Source organism: Rhineura floridana, chromosome 3 (assembly GCF_030035675.1).
Source record: "Rhineura floridana isolate rRhiFlo1 chromosome 3, rRhiFlo1.hap2, whole genome shotgun sequence".
NCBI classification, from domain to species: domain Eukaryota; kingdom Metazoa; phylum Chordata; class Lepidosauria; order Squamata; family Rhineuridae; genus Rhineura; species Rhineura floridana.
This window is the reverse complement of record NC_084482.1, coordinates 208,569,574-208,591,224: the sequence shown is the minus strand read 5'-3', so window position 1 is coordinate 208,591,224 and position 21,651 is coordinate 208,569,574. Positions and strand designations below refer to the sequence as shown.

Here is a 21,651-nt window from a genome sequence, read left to right as displayed (position 1 = left end):
GAGGGTGTCATCTACAAGATGACATGGGATCCGGCATGGCCCATCACTTCTTCCTGCCAATGGACTTAGGACCATCCAAGCAGAAGGCCTTCCTTGATTGCCCTGCTTGATAACCTACGTTGGGCATCAGACAGGGAGAGTGCATCCCTATTGGAGCTTCTGGACCTCTCGGCGGCTTTCGATACCATCGACCATGCTATCCTGGACTGTCTAGCTGGGATGGGATTGGGAGGCACCATTCTATGGTGGATCAGGTCCTATCTGGTGGATCAGGTCCCAGAAAGTGGTGCTGGGAGACCACTGCTTAACCCCCTGACCGCTGGCCTTCAGGGTCCCACAGGGTTCCATTCTGTCACCTATGCTCTTTAACATCTATATGAAACCACTGGGAGACATCATCCAGAGATTTGGAGTTCAATGTTATCAATATGCTGATGGCACATATCTCTACCTCTCCCTACCATCTGATTGCAGGGAGGGAGTGCTCATCCTAAACCGGTGCCTGGAGGCTGTGAAGGGCTGGATGTGGGCTAACAAACTGACACTTAATCCAGGCAAGATGGAAGGGTTGCTGGTCAAGGGGAAAACTGCACCAGGAATAGGGCTGCAACCTGTTTTGGACAGGGTTGCGTTTCCCTTGAAGGAGCAGGTCCGCAGTTTGGGAGTGCTCCTGGATCCTGCCCTGCTGCTTGAATACCAGGTGGCTGCAGTAGCCAGGAGTGCTTTTGGCCAACTCAGACTGGTCTACCAGTCCCAGGCATTCCTGCAAGTGGTTGACTTGGCCACAGTGACACATGTATTGGGGACATTGAGGCTTGATTACTGTAATGCACTCTACATGGGGCTGCCTTTGAAAATGGTTCAGAAATTGCAGTTGGTTCAGAAAGCGGCAGCCAGAATGTTAACTGGATCACAGCACACCAATCATATCACCCCTGTGCTTTATCAACTCCACTGGCTCCCAATTTGTTTCTGGGCCCAATTCCAAGTGCGGATTCTGACCTTTATAGCCCTAAACGGCCTTGGACCAATGTAGCTGAGGGACCACTTATGTACCTGCCCATGATTTAAGATCAGCTGCCTCTGGTCACCTCTGCATGCCTGGAATGAAAGATATCGGACTGGCAGGCACAGGGGAGAGAGACTTTTCAGCCATGGTCCCCAAGCTTTGGAATACCCTATGCCAAGAAGCCCACTCTACTCCCTGTCAGATGTTTTTCCAGAGACTTCTGAAAACCATCTTGTTCCAGAGAGCCTTGGAAAATGGAAATTTCCCCCCTTTTTAGTTTTACCTCTTTAGTTCCTTTAATATCATGTATTTCTCAACTGAATTTTATGTATTTTTATCTATTTTAATTTTTTGTGTTTTTTGGGGGTATTATTTTATTGTGTATTATTTTATTGTGAGCTGGCCTGAGTGCCCTATTTTTTAATTTATTTGATCTATATCCTGCCCTTTCTCCCGGCAGGAGCCCAGGGCAACAAACAGAAGCACTAAAAACACTTTAAAACATCATAAAAACAGATTTTAAAATATATTAAAACACAACAACCATTAAAAACATATTAAAACAAAACATCTTTAAAATATTTTTTTAAAAACTTTAAAAACATTAAAAAGCAGGTTTTAAAATATATTAAAAAGCAATTCCAGCACAGATGCAGACTGGGATAAGGTCTCTACTTAAAAGGCTTGTTGAAAGAGGAAGGTCTTCAGCAGAGCTTGGAAAAGTTACATTTTTGAACTACCCCTCCCATCAGCCCCAGCCAGCATGGCCACTGGATTGGGCTGATGGGAACTGTAGCTCAAAAAAGTAACTTTTCCAAGCTCTGGTCTTCAGTAGAAAAGATAACAGAGATGGTGCCTGTCTAATATTTAAGGGAAATTCCAAAGGGTTGGTGCCCCTACATTCATGGTTTGTTTCCTATGCTGTGTGGAACTGAACTCCTGACAAGAAGGTATCTGCAGGAGGTCCTCACCTGCACGGCGCAGTGATCAACTGGGTATATAAGGAATAAGATGGTCTTTCAGGTATCCTGGTCCCAAGCTGTATAGAGCTTTGTACACCAAAACTAGAACCTTGAACTTAGCCTGGGAGCTAATAAGTAGCCAGTGCAATTCTTTCAGTGGCGGAGGACATGTTGGCAATACCCTGCTCCAGTGAGCAATCATGCCACTGCATTTTGCACCCGCTGCAGCTTCCGGACCAATCTCAAGGGCAGTCCCACATAGAGCACATTACAGTAACCCAACCTGGATGTTACCAGTGCATGGGCAACAGTGGTCAGCCTATCCCTGTCCAGAAACAGCTGCAGCTGTCTTACCAGCTAAAGCTGGTGAAAGGCACTCCTAGCCATGGAGGTCACCTGGGCCTCTAGCAACAAAGATGGATCCAGGAGCACCCCCAGACTATGGACTTGCTCTTTTAGAGGGAGTAAGGCCCCATCCAAAGCAGACAACTGACCAATTATCCGAACTTGGGAACCACCAACCCACAACGTCTCTGTCTTGCTAGGATTCAGAATCAGTTTATTGGCCCTCATCCAGCCCACAACTGAGTCCAGGCATCACTCCAGAGCTTGCATGGCCTCTCCTGATTCAGATGTTACAGAAAAATAGACCTGAGTATCATCAGTGTACTTCTGACACCTTGCCCCAATTCTCCTGATGACTGCTCCCAAGGGCTTCATGTAGATGTTAAACAGCATGGGGGACAAGATACACCCTGCAGCACCCCACAACACAACTGCCAGGGGTCAAAAGACAATCACCCAATACTATTCTCAGAAACAGACCCTGGAGATAGGATCAGAACCACTGTACAACAGTGCCTCCGATACCCAGCTCACCAAGTCGACCCAAATTTGTACCATGGTCAACGGTATCAAAAGCTGCTGAAAGATCAAGTAAGAATAACAGAGTCACACTCTCCCTGTCCTTTTCCTAATAAAGGTCATCAGGATGACCAAGGCTGATTCAGTCCCATAGGATGCAGTGGCATATCGTAAAGGACACCCTCCCCTTTCCTGGGGTGTACGATTTGTGCTGTCCCAGAGCAGATTTTGGGGTGGGTACCCCAGTTACTTATTTTTTATGATCTTATGACATCATTATGTATTCATGATAATATCAGAAGCCTGATGGTTTTGATTGCATAAATGTATTGTTATTCTTGACAGGGAGAGTCCCCCGATCACAGTGATATATCATACATGGTACCCAACATATATTTTGGGGTTCAGAGACATGTTAAGTTTGGTTTGAAGTTGCTGTAGTTGTCAACTCTTCTTTTTTAGTGTTTTGAACTTTCAAGCAAATAAGGAACTGGGAACTAGGAATCATCTTCAGCATCATGTCAGTTAAATAAACAGTTGCGGGGGGCTGATGTTTTGGTGTATATCTCGGGAACTAGACCACCTAGAAACTTAATTGTTTTTTTAAATTGAAGCTGAGAGTCCGGAGATTAAGGGGTGGTAGCCGGAGAGCCGGCGGGCCCCCCCAAAGAATGGAGACTCCAGCCAAAAACCGGAGACCTGGTAACTCTATCTCCATGGCAACTATAGGCCTGTCTCAAATGGTCATCGGTCCAACACACAGAGCAGGGCATACCTCGATCTAGTCTTTGCTTCAGGTGGGGAGGGTAGCAGTCTGGAAACTGGCGGGATGGCTATCACCCCATTGTCATGGTCAGACCACTTCCTTGAGGGGTTTGGTCTTGCAGCAGCAATTCCTCCCTAGCTTCTCCCCTATTGAATCTTCCCCCTACCTGATCATGTGGAACAGCAGCAGCTTCCCCTACACCACAAAGAGGAGAAGCTTTAGTAGGTCTTGCCGACATCATTCCATCACCTGTGAGAAACAATATGTGCCTGGAAGCCTTTAGTATATGCTTGTCTCAGAGGATAAACAACGTTTGTCTAATTACACTTGGGTCTTATCAACTGAGTGAGTTTCCCGTTTATTCACAGTTTATATTTCAGTGGCGTAATAAAACATCTCTCCCCATTTGAGCTCTTGGCCACAAATCAAAGTGCTGGTTCCCATGTACAAAATCGTGATGTGATGTAAATAAGAGAATTTTTTCAGCTCTGGGAAAGGCTGGAGACAAGATGAAAGGAGTCAAAATCAGCAGAGAGAGACCAAATGGAGATACACCCCATTCATCATTGCTCAGCGGCCTCTGACTGGTGTCTGATGGAGTCTTCTCTGCCTCAGGGAAATTCCTGTTTCTGCAAAGAGACCCTTTCCCTGAAACAGCAATAAGAACATGAGAAGAGCCTGCTGGATCGGGCCAGTGGCCCATCTTGTCCAGCATCCAGTTCACACAGTGGCCAAGCAGATGCCTTTGTGAAAATAAGAACTGAAGTCATCTAACAGGGAGAAGGAACAGAAAAGGAATGACAAAATCAAAACCCTTAGAGGTATTTGATATCAGGGGTAGCCAACACGGTGCCCTCCAGATGTTGCTGGACTCCCAACTCACTTCAGCCGCAGCCAATATGATGGTCAGTGATGATGGGAGTTTTACTTCAACATCTAGAGGGCACCATGTTGACTTTCCCTGTGCAGACCATGTGGGAAACAGAATATATACACTTTTTCCCTGAAGGCAAAGACTGTTTAGAAGTACAGACAGAGCTCCCCTGTGATGGACAGGATCACAAGTTTTTATTCAAAGCTACTGTTACCAATGGAATGCTGTACCCCCACCCTACCACAAAGGGTGATCCCTGCACATACTTTTAAGATTGCTGCACATATTTTTCTTCCCAACAGAGACAGAGCAGAATTGGATCCACTTAGCCTTCTGCAAAACTTTATGGGAAGTGGAACTTGAACTCCTGCATCAAAATCCAAAATTTGGTTTAAATAGGTTTTTTTTCTTGCTGATTTCTCCAATAAAACAGAGAGGGATTGTAATAAAGTGATTTAATCAACTATTAATCTGTTTTAAGATTGCATTTACTACTAAATGACTGGACAATAACTATTTTAAATGCAAACTCTCAACTACTGGCAAACATTTTTTTAAAAAGCTTTGTCTACCTAAAATTTGATTGAAAAACACTTCAGTTACTATACTTTTGGGTTATTTTCTTTAATGAGGTTTAACTGACAATCATTGTCTGTTCTTTTGCCCAAACTATAAGGGCCTCAGAGTGTTCACAAATTATTTCCAGATGGTGCAATTGTGATCCGATGTACTTCTCCCTCCCTGGTCCAACTGGAACTCTCCCAGGCCGTGGGGCGTTAATATACTTCTTTGTGTCTGAGGCTACAATCCTTGCCAGATAGCTTTAAGGTGATTCTATTTGGGAGATCATCAAGCAGTTAGGAAATGTGACCAGAAACAGTGCAGATGCTTGCAGAGTAATGTAATGGAAATCAGGGTCTCTTCTTTCCCAACTGTTACAAAGGCATGGGGGAAAGAGAGATGCACACAATTTAAATGTAATCCACTTCACTCAATTCCTCAATATAAGGGATATACGGAAGGGAAACAGAATTGTATGTGCTACCCCAAGCATTCAGTACAAATGTGAAAGGGGCTGTTTGTGCATAGATACCTGCATGTAACAGTGACCCCTGCATTGTGGAAGCTGCACATCTCCTTCTGTATTTGCAATAAATGCTGCATGGGGGGAGAGGGACGGTGGAGAAAAGGTGCCAGCAGACATCCTGCTGCATAGTTGATTCTTAGTGTTTACTATAGCAACGTACGGAGGGCACCACATTGGCTTTCCCTGATCCAGATTAAGCCCTCTCACCTGCCGCTCTTCCTGCTTTTTCTCCTCTGCCTGGCTCAGGAGGAAACCTTCAGCCAGGGCCATCACCTGGCAACTGGTCTTTGCTCCACATTCCCTCACCCAGCTCGCCATCTCCAGTGGGAGGACAGCCAGGAACTGCTCCAGGATCACTAGGTCTAGGATCTGTTTCCTTGTGTGTCACTCTGGCCTGAGCCACCGATGGCAGAGTCGACGGCAAGCCTCCCGGGGCCCCATTCCCGCCTGGTAGTGGAAATGCCTGAACTGCTGGAACTGGCCATCGGAGAGGAAGTTGTTCTCCCCCAAGATCTTCTGCATGTTTCCCCCATGGAATTTCTCCACACAGGTCCCAGTCTTGATGGCATCAGGGCCTCTCCTGCTTCTGGGGCAGCCGAGTCTTGCTGATCTATCTTTGATCTGTGGGTAAGAAGATGCAGCATCTGTCCTGCTGATGTATCCCTCACAATTCTTTCTCCTCTGTTTGCTTCCCCTCTCTCAGCCTATCACTGAGCCCTCGTCCCTTTTGTCATTTATTTATTTTCCAAGCTCTGAGTATGGTCTACTCTGACTGGCAGCAGCTCTTCAGGGTTTCAGGCAGGAAGTCTCTCCCAGCCTTACCTGGAGATGCCCGCAGGGGTTGAACCTGGGACCTTCTGCATTCAAGGCAGATGCTCTACCTGCAGAGATAAGGCCTCTCCCCAAGATTTTTTAAATTCAGGTTGTCTAAATACAGCTAAAATCAATTCAAGGGCACCTCTTTTCTGGCTTTGTAGAGAAAAGGAATGAAGAGGTCCAGCGCAGAGATAGGTGGTCCAATAGTCTTGAAGCTACCTCTGTTGCTGTTTAAACAGCTCTTCATTTAGAACCACAGGATTGGAATTTTGCTTTTAAGGGAAGGGACCACAGCTCTGTTGGGAAACCACCTGTTTTGCATGCAAAAGGTCCTTGGTTCAATCCAGCATCTCCAGGGAGGGTTTCAAGCATGTTCTGTCTGAAACCCTGGGGAGTCACTATGAGGCCCTGCAAAGCCAAGAGTGTGGGCTAAGAGTGGAAATGGAGGAGGAGGGGAAAAGATCCAGTCGGCACTAAGGAAAAGATACTGGACTTCATCATAATCTTGAAGATGACTGGAATCTTAAGACCAAGTCAGTGCAGCTAGTTTTCTCACTTAGAAAGGGTTAAACTCACTTTAAAAAGAAGAAAAAACCAGACCTCCACAGGAGGACAAGAGTCATCCCCACCATGTGGCTTTGTTACAATGTCTAACAGGGTGCTGTGAAAGCCTGAAAAACCAGCTGCTTCCTCCTAGTAGGAAGGAATACAATGCTAGAATAATATAGTAAATGCACAGAGGTGCAGATGTATAGTGGCAATATTCCAATAGTATCAATAATAAATGGCATGAATGTATGTGCATAGAGGTGTTCAGGCATTTATACATATAAGAAAGAGGAAATATACAGCAAATATACTTGAATTCGTGTCAGTACCTGCCACTTCTGAAACAACAGGGACAGAAAGTAATCCTGAAGCAGGAACAACCCATCTTGCAAAAAAAAATGAGAACAGCTAAGAAAATGAAATCTCCACAGAACAATGGAGATCCAGCAGAACTCAGAAATAAGGAATTTCTCAAGCCTCAAATCATTCTTATGGGCACCCCCATCACTGAGCTCTGAGAGGCATCAGGGGTACCAGCAGATGCCTCTGTTTTCTTCTCGGTAGAATGAAGGTCGCTGGAGGCGACGGTGTCTTTGGGATACATGGTTTTAATTACAGTTATATTAGATACAGGCTCAGTAGGTGTAAGGGCTCACAGCATTCCCAACAGATCCTGCTCCCCCATTAGGTTTCAAGACGGCCCTCAAAGCCATCGCTTTGGACTCAGCACTGGGAACACGTCCAGCCTCCCTCTCCCATCTCCAGTTCAAGACAAGAGTAGGCAAGACTGGTCCCCAGCCTCTTGTTCTCCAACACTCAGGATGCCATTCCCTCCAGCCAGGGGAGCAGGAAAGGCCTGTGCTCTTCTCCTGGAAGTGTCACCAGCTAGTCATGTCTACGGCAGCACACCCCTGGTTAACAGACTTGGCTGGGGCCATGAACTGAACAAAGAGTCATGACAGCTAAAGTGGTACTGTATAGGAGTGCATCAACTGTATCCTGTGGATGTGTCTTATGTTTGGAGGAAGTCAGTAGCTGGTACACACTACTTTAATTGCTTAGCTCCAAGTTTCCTTGTTCCAAGGCATCTTTTTTGAGAGAAGGGATATCTGCCTTGAACTGTCCCTTCTTGAACACGAATCAACACTCTCTCTCTCTTTCAACAAACTACAAACAGGAAAAAGATTCAAAATTATTACCTCTACAGTCCTGTTGTACAGCACACCACACTGGCTGTCATGTGCCACAGCTTTCTCTGCGTCTTTCACAGAGAAAATATATGTGGGGGGTCCTTCTAAGATCTTCCCTAATATTACACAGGTTTTCAGTTAGACCACTAAATCTGTTTAAGATACAAAAAAAAAATCCATTCCATTCCATAGTTGCTCTCCTCTTCTCTTGCTATTTTGGTAGTTTCTCCACTATTGCTAACACTTTTATTTTTAAGCACTTGCCTTTACCTGGACCGATTTCCAGTTTAGATTTGTCTGAACATTGCATCTGGGATATCAGACTGATCTCTCCTAACATGTCCAAAACCACCAGGTCCTGTCCCCTAGAATTCCATTCTGGCCATGTTCTGATTTTAAACTAAAAGACCATATACTTAGGACTGCTTTGGTAAGCGTTAGCCTCCTGGGTTCTGTTTAACCACCTTTTGCCCATTGGGGCACTTAAGGACTTCACTTGCACAAGCATTTATACGGATGCTCCGCTCTGTGAATTCTTGGATGAGAAGTGAGCTGCATCTTCTTACTGAAGCTAATACTTGTGTGCTGCCTTTCCAAGTTGAGCTCAAAAGAACTCACAACAATAGCAAACATGTACACATGAAAACTAATTAAAAAGCACACAATAAAAGCAAAATAAATACAACAAATGAATCAAAACAATATTTAAAAACTCACAAGGTACAAATGAATTACATTCGATATACACTAGCAACACAAGTAAGAACATAAGAAGAAACTCTTGGATCAGGCTAACCAGAACCCCTGGGGAGCCCGCAAGCAGGACCCAAGTGCAAGAGCACTCTCCCCTCCTGAGGTTTCCAGTAACTGTTATTCATATCAATATCGTATCAAGAAAAAGAACAACCATTGATCAAGTTAACTAAAGTATATTCAGTCCCCTCCCATTTTTCACCGGGGAGACAAGTTTTCTACACTCAGCACATTAACATGGTTTTCCCTCTTTTGTGAATTCTTACATGATGACATTGCTGTTTTGCTCTCTCAACAATTCAAGCATTATTTGACAATTTCTGTCTTGTATGAATTCCCTGATGGGAAGTGAGATATCTCTTGCAGCTCAAATTCTTTCCACACTCCAGGCATTTATAAGGTTTCTCCCCTGTATGAAGTCTTTGATGATCAGTGAGAGAGATCTTTTGACTGAAGCTCTTTCCACACTCCAAACATTTATATGGTTTCTCCCCAATGTGAATTCTTTTGTGGGAAGAAAGGTGAGAACTGGTTCTGAAGCTCTTTCCGCATTCCAGGCATGTATATGGTTTCTCCCCTGTATGAATTCTTTGATGATTAGTGAGACATGTCTTGTAATTGAAGCTCTTGTCACACTCTAAGCATTTATATGTTTTCTCTCCAGTGTGAATGTTTTTATGGAAATGAAGTGCAGAATTAGAAGCAAAGCCCTTTCCGCATTCCATGCATTTATACGGGGTCTCCCCTGTATGAAGCCTTTGATGATTAGTGAGACGTATCTTCCGACTGAAGCTCTTTCCACACTCCAAGCATTTATATGGTTTCTCCCCTGTATGAATTCTTTGATGATTAGTGAGAGATGTCTTGTGATTGAAGCTCTTTTCACACTCTAAGCATTTATATGGTTTCTCTCCAGTGTGGATGTTTTTATGGACATTAAGTGCAGAATTGGAAGGAAAGCCCTTTCCGCATTCCATGCATTTATATGGGGACTCTCCAGTATGAGTTATTTGATGATAAATGAGACGTATCTTATGACTGAAGCTCTTTCCACACTCTAAGCATGCATGTGGTTTCTCCCCTGTATGAATTCTTTGATGATTAGTGAGAGATGTCTTGTGACTGAAGCTCTTTCCACATTCCATGCATTTATATGGTTTCTCTCCAGTGTGAATGTTTTTATGGACATTAAGTGCAGAATTGCAAGGAAAGCCCTTTCCGCATTCCATGCATTTATATGGGGACTCTCCAGTATGAGTTATTTGATGATAAATGAGACATATCTTATGACTGAAGCTCTTTCCACACTCTAAGCATGCATGTGGTTTCTCCCCTGTATGAATTCTTTGATGATTAGTGAGAGATGTCTTCCGACTGAAGCTATTTCCACACTCCAGGCATTTATATGGCTTCTCCCCTGTATGATTTCTTTGATGATTAGTGAGAGATGTCTTCCGACTGAAGCTATTTCCACACTCCAAGCATGTATATGGTTTCTCCCCTGTATGAATTCTTTGATGATTAGTGAGAGATGTCTTGTGACTGAAACTCTTTCCACACTCCAAACATTTATATGGTTTCTCTCCTGTGTGAATTATTTCATGGAATGTAAGATTTCTCTTGTCAAAGAAGCTCTTTCCACATTCTAAACATTGATACAGTTTTTCCCCAGTATGAATTCTAGCATGGATAGTAAGTTTGTAACGGGAAGGAAAGTTCTTTCCACATTCCAAGCATTCATAGAGTTTCTTTTTGATATGGGCTTTGCCATTTTTGTTAAAATTGAGACTTTTCCAGTAACCAAAAGTATTACTTCCTTTGTTTCTTGCATCTGTTTTTTCTCGGACTGAAATCTCATGGCAGTCACTGCCCTGAGAAGGAGAGGATTCACTCCTCCTCTTCTCTTCGGCTTCAGTTTTCCTTCCCTGCTCTTCTTTCTTCTTAGATCTGTCTTTTTCAGATATCTCTTTCCCGCCCAGTTCTCTCTTACTCTTGACTTCCCATTTGTCACCATCTGCAAGGAAGAGAGAAGCTGATAAGACACTGAGGAAAAAAATGAGACCACAAATGATTAAATAACTTCAACATTTGTGATAAAGGATGAACTGAAAGGATTTAGATGGGTTTAACATTCTCTGTGGTCTGGCACTGACCAACAACTGGAGTGCCAGACTGTTGGATTTAAACCATGGTGATCTGGGTTCAGCTCCCAGTCAGAGGTCAATCTCATTGGGTGATCTTGGGCCAATCACTCTCTTTCAGCCTACCCTACAAGGCTGTACAGTCAGTCCCACACTTCAGGAGCTAAAGGATCATGGAAGGAGCTCTGCTACGCATGACAGCTTGGAGTGACGTTGCCAGTCAGAGCAGCCAATCCTGGACTAGTTGGGCAATGACTATGGCAGGGCTGTTGAGTCAGGCTCCTGGGATCCTAACTGATTATGTTCTAGTTTTAACATGTTGTACTGATGTGTAACCATTTTGTTTTTACTCCAACGGAAACTGGGGATATAAATGTTTTAAATTAACACAAATGGATGTATCCTACATCTATGAAACAAGAGACCTTGAAGAGATGAAATTTAGGATGTTTGAAAAAATGCTGTGTGTGTGCGTGTGCATAAACAAACACACAGAGAGACAAACTGCAGGAGGTGTGATTCTGTATTGGCCAAATCCCTATCCTGTGAAGGGGCCTCTCTCCTCCCCCCCATGACAGGCTGCCAAACCTTGAGCTAGCCTGGAAAAAGGGAACGTGGAGTGTTGAAAGAGAGGAAAAGTGCGGATGTAGGGAGGGCTCTTCTTACTGGCCAACTCCCTTCTCCTATCACAAGGGTGGCCAGAGGGGGCCTCTCCAGAGCTGCTCAGATTCTCATTCCCATCAGCATGGACAACAGTCACGGATGATGGGCAATCTCTGGAGGGCACCACGATATATCCAGGTCCTCTAATGGTCCTTCCCCCCCCCAAAAAAAAAGAACGATGTGCTGCTACCCTCCGCTCCAGGTCTAGGACAGAGGATAAAAGTGAAGCTTCTGGCTTCTCTTCCCAAAGCCCAAAATGTCAAATGTTACATCTCGTGAGCTATCTTAGAAACCGAAATGGAGCTTAGCTATGCTGTGTTAGCAAATGGTGAAACGTTTTAGAGGTAAATTTCAGAGAGTTGCCTTTAAAAGGAAATGTGAAGGGAAATATCAAAACATAAAAATATATTTACTGGGGGGGGCAGAAAAATGAAAAGCAGGTTATGCAAGAGCATCTTTAACCTCCTGTTCAGATGTTTCCACGTCAGCGAAAGCCTCTCATATTTGTGGAAATTTGAGAGCAGTAAAAGCCAGCCCCTTTGTTGAGATTGATTTTTTTTGGCCCAATCGTAATATTCATCCCATCCCTTCTTTCATGTCAGTCATCTTGACGGACAACCAGAAAATGACCAAGAAGATGCTAATTCCACCTCCCTAACTACTCTGAACCATACCTCTCAAATGATCTGCCCAGTTTCAACCAGTTGGGCCACTGTTTAGAAGAGGAGAAAAAAGAGGGGGGAGACCCCAAGACGCTGAAAAAAGGGGATTCTTGAAATGAAAACCCAAGTAAGTTACTTATTTGGATTTTCATTTCAAGAATCCCCTTTTTTCAGCATCTTGGGGTCTTCTCTTTTTTTTCCTGTTTTATCTTGGATGCTTACCACCCTCTTCCATTGTTTAGAAGGGCATAATTGGAAGATGAACACTCAAGAGATAAAACAGTAGATATCTGTCCATTCAAAGTAACTGCAGAAGGGTAAGAATCCCAGATGAAGTAGGTGGTACTATATTAGAATATTTGGGTGCATTACATAAAGAAATATTGAATTTCAAAACAGACATCGCGCTCCACTGTGGAGCCTTACCAAGACAGGCCAGAGTCCCACAATTCTCCTCCATGACTTCCTTGTGCAGAGCTCTCTGGTCAGGAGCCAGTAGGGCCCACTCCTCCTCTGTGAAATACACAGCCACATCCTCAAAGACCACTGGACCCTAAATGAGCAACAAAACATTTCCACCCCCTAGATAACATAAAGATGATCTACAACCAACATGCAATAGTTAGTTAAGGTGGGATGGCTGGTCATTGCTCTTAGGACTTAAATGGCATTCACAGCTTTTGTTGTGGGCAACTTTAAAAGAAGCACAGAGAAGGAGAGAGATTCACTGAGGCCTGGGGAGGGGAGCAGGGGACAGAGGCACCCAGGCTGCCCCCAGCCTCTCCCCTATTGAGTCTTCCCCCTACCTGATCATGTGGAACAGCAGCAGCTTCCCTTCCACCAGAAAGAGGAGAAGGTTTAGTAGGTCTTGCCGACATCATTCCATCACCTGTGAGAAACAAAATGTGCCCAGAAGCCTTTAGTATATGCTTGTCTCAGAGGATAAACAATGTTTGTCTAGCTGCACTTGGGTCTGATCTGTTGAGTGAGCTTCCCCTGTTTATTCACAGTTTATACTGCGGTTGTATGATAAAACATCTCTCCCTATTTGAGATCTTGGCCACAAATGAAAGTGCTGGTTCCCAGGTACAAAATTGTGATGGGATATAAATAAGAGAATTTTTTCAGCTGTGGAAAAGGCTGGAGACAAGAGGAAAAGACTCAAAATCAAGGGAGACACCACCTGGAGATAAACCCCATTCACCCTTACCCAGCGGCCTCTGTCTGGTGTCCGATGAAGTCCTCTCTGCCTCGGAAAAATCAGTTCCTTTTCCTCCAAACAGACCCTTTTCCTGAAACAGCAATAAGAACATGAAAAGAGCCTGCTGGATCAGGCCAGTGGCCCACCTTATCTAGCATCCTGTTCACACAGTGGCCAAGCAGATGGCCATGCAAAAACCATCTAACAAGGAGAAGGAATAGAAAAGGAATAACAAAGGCAAAATCCTTAGAGGTATTTGATATCAGGGGTAGCCAACATGGTGCCCTCCAGAACTTGGTGAATTCCAACTCACATCAGTATGATGAATGGTCAGTGATCTTGGGAGTTTTACTATAACAACATATATAGGACGATATATCTATATGGAGGGCACCATGTAGGCTGTCCATGATCTAAATGAAACCCTCTCACCTGCCGCTCTTCCTGCTCCTTCTCCTCTGCCTGGCTCAGGAGGAATCCTTCGGCCAGGGCCACCGCCTGGGAACTGGTCTCCGCTCCACATTCCCTCACCCAGCTCGCCATCTTTGGTGAAAGGATCCTCAGGAACTGCTCCAGGATCACCAGGTCCAGGATTTGGTTCTTTGTGTGCCGCTCTGGCTTCAGCCACCGATGGCAAAGAAGATGGAGTCGACTGCAAGCCTCTCGGGGCCCCATGCCTTCCTCGTAGCGGAAATGCCTGAACTGCTGGGACTGGACATCTGAGAGGAGGCTGTTTTCCCCATGGAATTTCTCCCCACAGGTCCCAGTCTTGATGGCATCAGGGCCTTTTCCTGCTTCAAGGGCAGCAGAGTCTTGCTGATCCATCTTTGATCTGTTGGGGGAGAGGAGGCGCATTTCCTTTGAAGGGCACAGATGCCCCTCTTCCCCTTCTCTTCCTCTCTAGGATTCTAGTTTCATTCATTTTAACCCTTAGAAGCTCAGGAAGCTGGATCATTTCTCAAAGCAGGGGCCGGAGTGCAGCAGCAGACTTAGAAGTGCAAGATCCATTCATGATAGTCACACCACGGCCCCTGCTACCCTTCCCAGCCATGTTCAAACCTTCCAAGATTATTTTATTTATTAAATCTATATCCTGCCCTTCCTCACAAAGGAACCCAGGGCAGCAATACAATAAAACTGTGTTTTATTCAATAAAGATAAGCTTTCAGTCTCTGCGATTTATCAGTGAGTTGTTTGGACACCAGCTGTTTCCCCCTCCCCCACTTAGCTGGTGGCTTCTGTCACCTTGTAGTCTCCATTTGAGATCAGGTACTCCTTACAAGTTATTTTCTGCACATTCCACCACGTAGTAAAAATCCTGTGGTATACGTCTCTACTCAGAGAAGCAAGTCTCTTGATGTTTAATGGCAGGGCTGGTTCTAAGGGTGGGGCACTGGCCCGAGGGCCCCTGGAGTTACAGGGGCCCCTCCGCTCACCTTCCATGATTTGCAGAAGCAGGACAGGAGCCACGGATCACAGGACAGGAGCTTTCGAGCCACCCGCCATTCCCCCAGTTCTCTGATCTTTCTCTCCGCTGCTTCTGCGGATCATGGTAGGGGAGCTGAGGGGCCCAGGGCAGGCTGGTGCCCAAGGGCCCTGGCATGCCTGGGACCGGCCCTGTTCAATGGGACTTATTTCCAAGTGAGTGTGTACCGGGTTATAGACTAGGATATTTTTTGTGAGGAAGGGGCAGAGGAGGGTTCATGGTGAGAGGGCCCCTTGTGCACACCAACCTGGGAGTAAACACACTTGAACACAAACTGGACTTATGCATGCATCTCAACACACAACAATCATGCCAGATTGGTTGAAGCCTGGAGGTGTACTAAGGGGGGTAGGGGGTGGAGGAAAAAGCATGTCCCTTCCTTGATAGTGCATCATTTTCAATAAAAGAAGCAAAATTTGATGCCTATGACACAAGCACTAAGTCCCCCTTTGCAGCCATTTTACACCTCCTAGATCTTCACAACAAGCCTGTGAGGTAGGCTGGGCCCAAGGGCACCAAAGGAGCTTCATGGATTTATTATGAAGAATTAATAAATAACCATGACAAATAAATCAGTGCTTGATTTTTAACTATTTAAATCTTGAATTTATCCCAACATGGGCATCTGAACAGAATTACTATAAATCGTCAATCACTTCCAGCCCCTTCCATCTGAAATACTATTCCTGAGTGTGCACTGAATGTAGCATTGTCAGTCTAAGATCAGCAGGTGACAGACCTACAGTGACACAACTCCCCCTCCCCACAGAAACAGCCAGACTCACAACCAGGTATATGCAACCACACACACACACACTTCCCCCTCTCCCAACATATTTCTCTCTCTCTTTCCCTCCCTAACTCCTGGCTTTGGGCTGGAACAAAACCACACATTTCTCCCCGCTTTTTTATTTCTTTTTAAATGAGAGAGAGTGTTAGCAAGACACATTCTCTCCCTCTGCTCTAACAGAGGTACCAATCCGAGGTTTCTAGCTACTGCTTTAGAATGGAGCTCTCTCTCGCACACACACAAACACAGACACAAATCAGTTGCATGGGATTTCTGATGACCTTCCTACAGTTGTTATTGAGACGTCTGAGTAAGCATGCATAGGAATGGGCTTTTAGGCTGCAATCCAAGGCACATTTACTTAGGAGTAAGTCCCAGCTGAACAAAAACTCTCTCTCTCTCTCTCTCTCTCTCTCCCACACACACACACTACATACACACACAACCCCCCCTCTTCAGAAACATCCCTGGTAGACTGTGGGAATGCTGTGGACATAATATAATTTGACTTCAGCAAAGCTTTTAACAAAGTGTCCCATGATATTCAGATTAGCAAGCTAGCTGAATGCCGCCTGGATGGAACAACTTTCAGGTGGATCCACAGTTGGGTACCGAATCGTACTCAAAGAGTACTTATCAATAGTTCCTTCTCAAACTGGGGGGAGGTAAGGACTGGGGTAGGGCAGGGCTCACTCCTGCGCCCAGTGCGCTTCAACATTTTTTTAATGACTTACATAAGGAGGTGCAGGAATGGACAACGAGGATGATTGAGACTGGAAGCAAAGCCCTATGAGGAGAGACTGAAAGAACTGGGCATGTTTAGCCTTGGGAAGAGAAGACCCTTCCAACTCTGTGATTCTACGATTCCTCCCTGGGACATGCAGGGACCCATATACTGCTCCAAACTTCCCTTCAGAACCTTTTTTAAGAGCAAGCCCCAATCACTCCCTAAACCTTGCTGCTGACTGGTGGCCTGAGCTTGCAGTGATCATACGAAAGGCAGAACCTGGGCTTGGCTGTCCACCCTCCTCTGCAAACCTCTATCTCGCAGGTCCTGCTGACTCTCTCTCTCCCCCCCCCCAAACAACAAGTGGTGAGAGCCAATCAGTGTGCAAGGGGGATCCATGCTGACTGCTTCTCGGCTGCCATGACTGCTCACCTTCCTGGATTCAAGGCCAATCTCTCCCAAGGCAACCAGGGAAGGAGGTAGCTTTTCAACTCGCACATTGGTCACGTGGGAATTGCACAACTTGATTGGCTGTAAAGACAGAGGGACTCTAGGAGGGACTGCAGCTGAGTGTGCTTTTTAAAAAATTCACTTCAAGGAGATTTTGCAACTGATCCCCTCCATCCAGCTGCCATCGTGTGCACATCTTTATTATTATTGTTGTTGTTGTTGGCCAAAAGCCCTCAAGGCGGCTTAGAAAAAACACAAATATAAAAATACAATAAAATAATACAATTTACAAAATACAATTTACAAAAGTTAAATAACTGCTCTTAGGCTAACAATGTAAGGTGCAAGACATATGAGGGAAAAGGGACAGGGAAGAACAAGGGGAAAAGTAAGCTCAGGCACCAGTTCTTAAATGAAGTATCCCAGCCGCCGCCTCGCCCTCCTGCCTTGCACCTTCTCCTCGGCACCCTCCCCAGCAGCCCTGGGACTCCCCTTCACCCAAATGCACAAGGGGGGGAGGGAGGCTTACCAGACCCCAGAAGAGGCCACTGAGGCTGCAGCCCTTGGGAGAGAGGGAGAGACAGGAGCCGCTTTGCTCCCAGAGAAGATCCAGGCGGGAAGGAAGGCAGAAAGACAAGCCCATTTCCCTTGAAGGGCACAGATGGTCCCCTTCCCCTTCCCTTTCTCTCTAGGAATCTCCGCCCGTTCATTTTAACCCATAGAAGGCCAGGCAGCCGGGCCATCTCTCGCAGCAGCAGCCAAGGAGGAAGGATGCCTTGCACACAGAACATTGGACGATGCTGTGGTTCCTAGTTCCCAGTTCCTTATTTACTTGAAAGTTCAAAGGTCAAAACACTAAAAAAAGAAGAAAAGTTGACAGCTACAGCAACTTTAAGCCAAAGTTAACAAGTCTCGGAACCCCAAAATATATGTTGGCATACCCCTTATGATATAGCGCTGTGATCGGGGACTCTCCCTGTCAAGAATAACAATACATTTATTCAATCAAAAATAATCAGGCTTCTGAAATGGTCATAAATGCATAATGATGTCATAAAATCATTAAAAGAAATAAGTAACTGAGGGTGCTCACCCCAAAATCCAGGCCAGGACAAATCATACACCCCAGGAAAGGGGAGCGTGTCCTCTACAAGATGCCCTTGCTTCCCACCTGGCCCAGGGCATCTGCCGGGCGCAGGGCATGGATGAGGGCATTTACACCCAACTAATATAGACAAAAGCACCCAATTAAAAAATAAGTAACTGGGGGTCCCCACACCACAATCTGCTCTGAGCCAGGACTAATCATACACCCCAGGAAAAAGGAGGGTGTCCTCTACGAGATGCCGGTGCTTCCCACCAGGCCCAGGGCATCTGCTGGGCACAGGGCACAGATCAAGGCATCTATGCACAACCAAAATGTACCAAAAAAGGCAGAAAAGAATAAGTAACTGGGAGTGCCCACCCCCACAGTCTGCTCTGTGCCAGGACAAATAATACACCCCAAAGTTTTGGGGTGGGCACTCTGGGCGGGTGCCAGGCATGCCAAGACTGATGGAATCTGATTCCTGAACGCTCTGGGGGATTTTCCAGAGGATATAGCAGGTGATCCTGTTGAGGCCTGGAGCCGGCTGAGCACGTGTTTGGGCTCGCAATTGGGCCTTTCATGGGGGTGGTGTTGTTGGTGCAGTCCATAGGGGTTCACTTCCTAACACCGTGAAACTCTTCTCTCTTGGAGCGGGACTGGAGGGCCTGCATCTGGTACAGGTCCAAAGGGGCAGATTAGGGATGCTGTTGGTGTCCCGCCCACCCTCCTGCTCTACAGCCTCCCTGACTGAGGTGGTCTCGGGTGTGGTGTTGGAGGAACCTAGAATGGCAGTTTTTGGTGACTTCAACATCCATACTGAGGCTGCCTCTGGTCCAGCTCATGAGTTCATCGTCTCCATGGCAACTGTAGGCCTGTCTCAAACGGTCATCGGTCCAATGCACAGAGCAGGGCATGCCCCTAGATCTAGTCTTTGCTTCAGGTGGGGAGAGTAGCGGTCTGGAACCTGGTGGGATGGCTATCACCCCATTGTCATGGTCAGACCACTTCCTTGAGGGGTTTGGTCTTGCAGCACCAATTCCTCCCTGCTGGGAAGGGGATCAGTTAGAATGCCCCCCCCCCGAGACTGATGGAATCTGATTCCTGAACGCTCTGGGGGATTTTTCACTGGATAGACAAGGTGGGGATAGAGCCAGTGTGGCGTAGTGGTTAGAGTGTTGGACCCCCAACCTGGGAGACCAGGGTTCAAATCCCCACACAGCCATGAAGCTTGCTGGGTGACCTTAGGCGAGTCGCTGCCTCTCAGCCTCAGAGGCAAACCACCTCTGAATACCGCTTACCACGAAAACCCTATTCGTAAGGTCGCCATAAGTCGGGATCAACTTGAAAGCAGTCCAGAGAAGGTGATCCTGTTGAGGCCCTACTCTCATTATGGAATGGTAAGACTCATAAGGCCTTTGACACAATCTCTCCTGAGGGTCCTCTCCGGCTCCATGGAGCCCGCTTTGCTCCTTGGTATACTTAGGAGCTGTGGTCAATGAAACGGACTGGATGAGGACTAGAGCGTAAGTGGCGTAGATCTCGCTCCAGAGCCAACTGAGCATGTGTTCCGGCTAGCAATTGGACCTTCCACATGGTGGGGGGGGCAGCAAAGAGATGCAACATCGAATCCAGTGTTGTGGGACCCAGTTAATGTAGGCTGCTGATGTGGACAAGATGCTTGCAATGATGCGCCTGACCACCTGCTCATCGTCCATCCTGGCTTATTCAAGTTAGCTGGAGTGGGGTCACTGAATGGGTCACAGATGGAGCAAACCCATCTTTGCATGACTGTGTGATGGTCACTGCCCTTAAAGAGGCGGCGGTGTGTCCACTTCTTAAAAAGCCCACACTGGACCCAATGGAGTGAAACAACTAGAGACCACTTGCGAACACCTCTTTCTTGGCAAAGGTGGTTGTAGAGCAATTGCAGGTATTCCTGGATGAGACCTATTGTCTAGATCCATCACAATCTAGATGCAGACCTGTTTTCGGAACAGAATCAGCCTTGGCCATCCTGATGGTTCACCTTTACTGTGAGAGAGACAGGGGGAATGCAATGCTGTTGCTTCTGCTTGATCTCTCAGCAGCATTTTAACATGACCATGGTATCCTCCTGAACCGACTCAGTGGATGAGGCACTGTATTACAATGGCCACATTCTTACCTTCAGGGTCACGTCCAAATAGCAACACTGGCTGAATGGTCCTTTGCCCCCTGGCATCCTGTGCTATGGGGTTCAGCAAGGTACTATCCTCTCCCAGTGCTATTCAACATCTACATGAAGCTGTTAGGAGCAGTCATTAGGAGTTTTGGAGCAAGGTGTCAGCAATATGCTGATGACACATAGCTCTATATCTCCATAACATCTGAATCAGGAGCAGCTGTGAATGTTCTATATTGGTGTCTGAATGCAGTAGTGGACTGGATGAGGGACACTAAACTGTGCTTGAATCCTGGGAAGATGGAGGTTCTTTGGGTAGGTGGTTCCCATGTCCTGGTTACCTGTTCTGGACGGGGTCACGCTTCCTCTGAAGGACCAGGTCCATAGCCTTGGGGTACTCCTGGGTTCATCTTTGCCACTAGAGGCCCAAGTATCCTCTGGGGCTAGGAGTGCCTTTTGGCAGCTTTCTCTGGTTTGTCAGATATGGCCGTTCCTGGACAGGGATAGCCTGACCTCTGTCGTCCATGCGTTAGTCACCTCAAGGTTGGATTACTGCAATGCGGTCTATATGGGGCTGCCCTTGCCCCTGGTTTGGAAGCTCCAGCTGGTGCAAAATGCAGCAGGCAGACTACTGATGGGAGCACTTGGCCGACAGCATGTCATGCCACTCTTAAAACATCTCCACTGGCTGCTCATCCACTACCGAGCCAGTTTCAAGGTCCTTGAGCTAATTTACAAAAACTTAGGTCCAGGGTATGTTAAGGACTGCTTGAACCCTTACATCCTGGCTCCATAACTGAGATAATCTGCAAAAGCAGCGTTGGTTGTCCCCCGAGCTGGTGAGGCTCATCTAACATCAACACAAATTTGAGCCTGCCATGTCATCGCCCCAGTTCTCTGGAATGCTCTCCCAACAGAGATTCAGCAGGCGCCTTCTGTTTTAATTTTTAAGCGCTTGCTGAAAAACTTTCTGTTGCGCCAGGGTTTTGCATGCATTTTAAAAGATGCTCTTTTTTTGCAACAGTTGACGTTTGTTTCTTTTGGTATTTTTAATGTTTTTTATTCTATGGTGGTGATTTTTAACATGTTGTAAACTGCTTTGATGTTTTTAACAAAATAGCGGTATGCTAATATTTTTATAAATAGGAACACAGGAAACTGAATCGGACCATTGGCCCATGTAGGTCAGGATGGTCTACTCTCACTGGCAGCAGCTCTTCAGGGTTTCAGGCAGGACTTCTCTCCCAGCCTTACCTGGAGATGCCCTCGGGGGTTGAACCTGGGACCTTCTGCGTGCAATGCAGATGCTCTGCCACTGAGCTATGGCCTTTCCCCAAGATTTTTTTTTATTCAGCATTTTTAATACAGTAAATTTAAGGGGACCTCCTGCCTTGCAGAGAAAAGGACTGAACT

The 21,651-nt window shown here is 46.1% G+C and overlaps 1 protein-coding gene across 1 annotated transcript in view; it reads right to left on the bottom strand.

Moving 5' to 3' along the window:
• The window catches only part of LOC133378913 (zinc finger protein 420-like), a 42,807-nt gene extending 25,148 nt beyond the window's left edge, over positions 1-17,659 (bottom strand). Inside the window, exons 1-8 of the mRNA XM_061613527.1 lie at positions 17,520-17,659; positions 16,973-17,232; positions 13,970-14,369; positions 13,547-13,628; positions 13,143-13,225; positions 12,763-12,889; positions 9,575-10,884; positions 9,385-9,505 (exon numbers count right to left, since the gene is read on the bottom strand). Of these exons, the coding sequence (XP_061469511.1) occupies positions 9,385-9,505; positions 9,575-10,884; positions 12,763-12,889; positions 13,143-13,225; positions 13,547-13,628; positions 13,970-14,369; positions 16,973-17,040 (2,191 nt within the window). The 5' untranslated portion in view covers positions 17,041-17,232; positions 17,520-17,659. The remainder of the gene's footprint in view (positions 1-9,384; positions 9,506-9,574; positions 10,885-12,762; positions 12,890-13,142; positions 13,226-13,546; positions 13,629-13,969; positions 14,370-16,972; positions 17,233-17,519) is intronic.
• Positions 17,660-21,651: the final 3,992 nt, after the last annotated feature.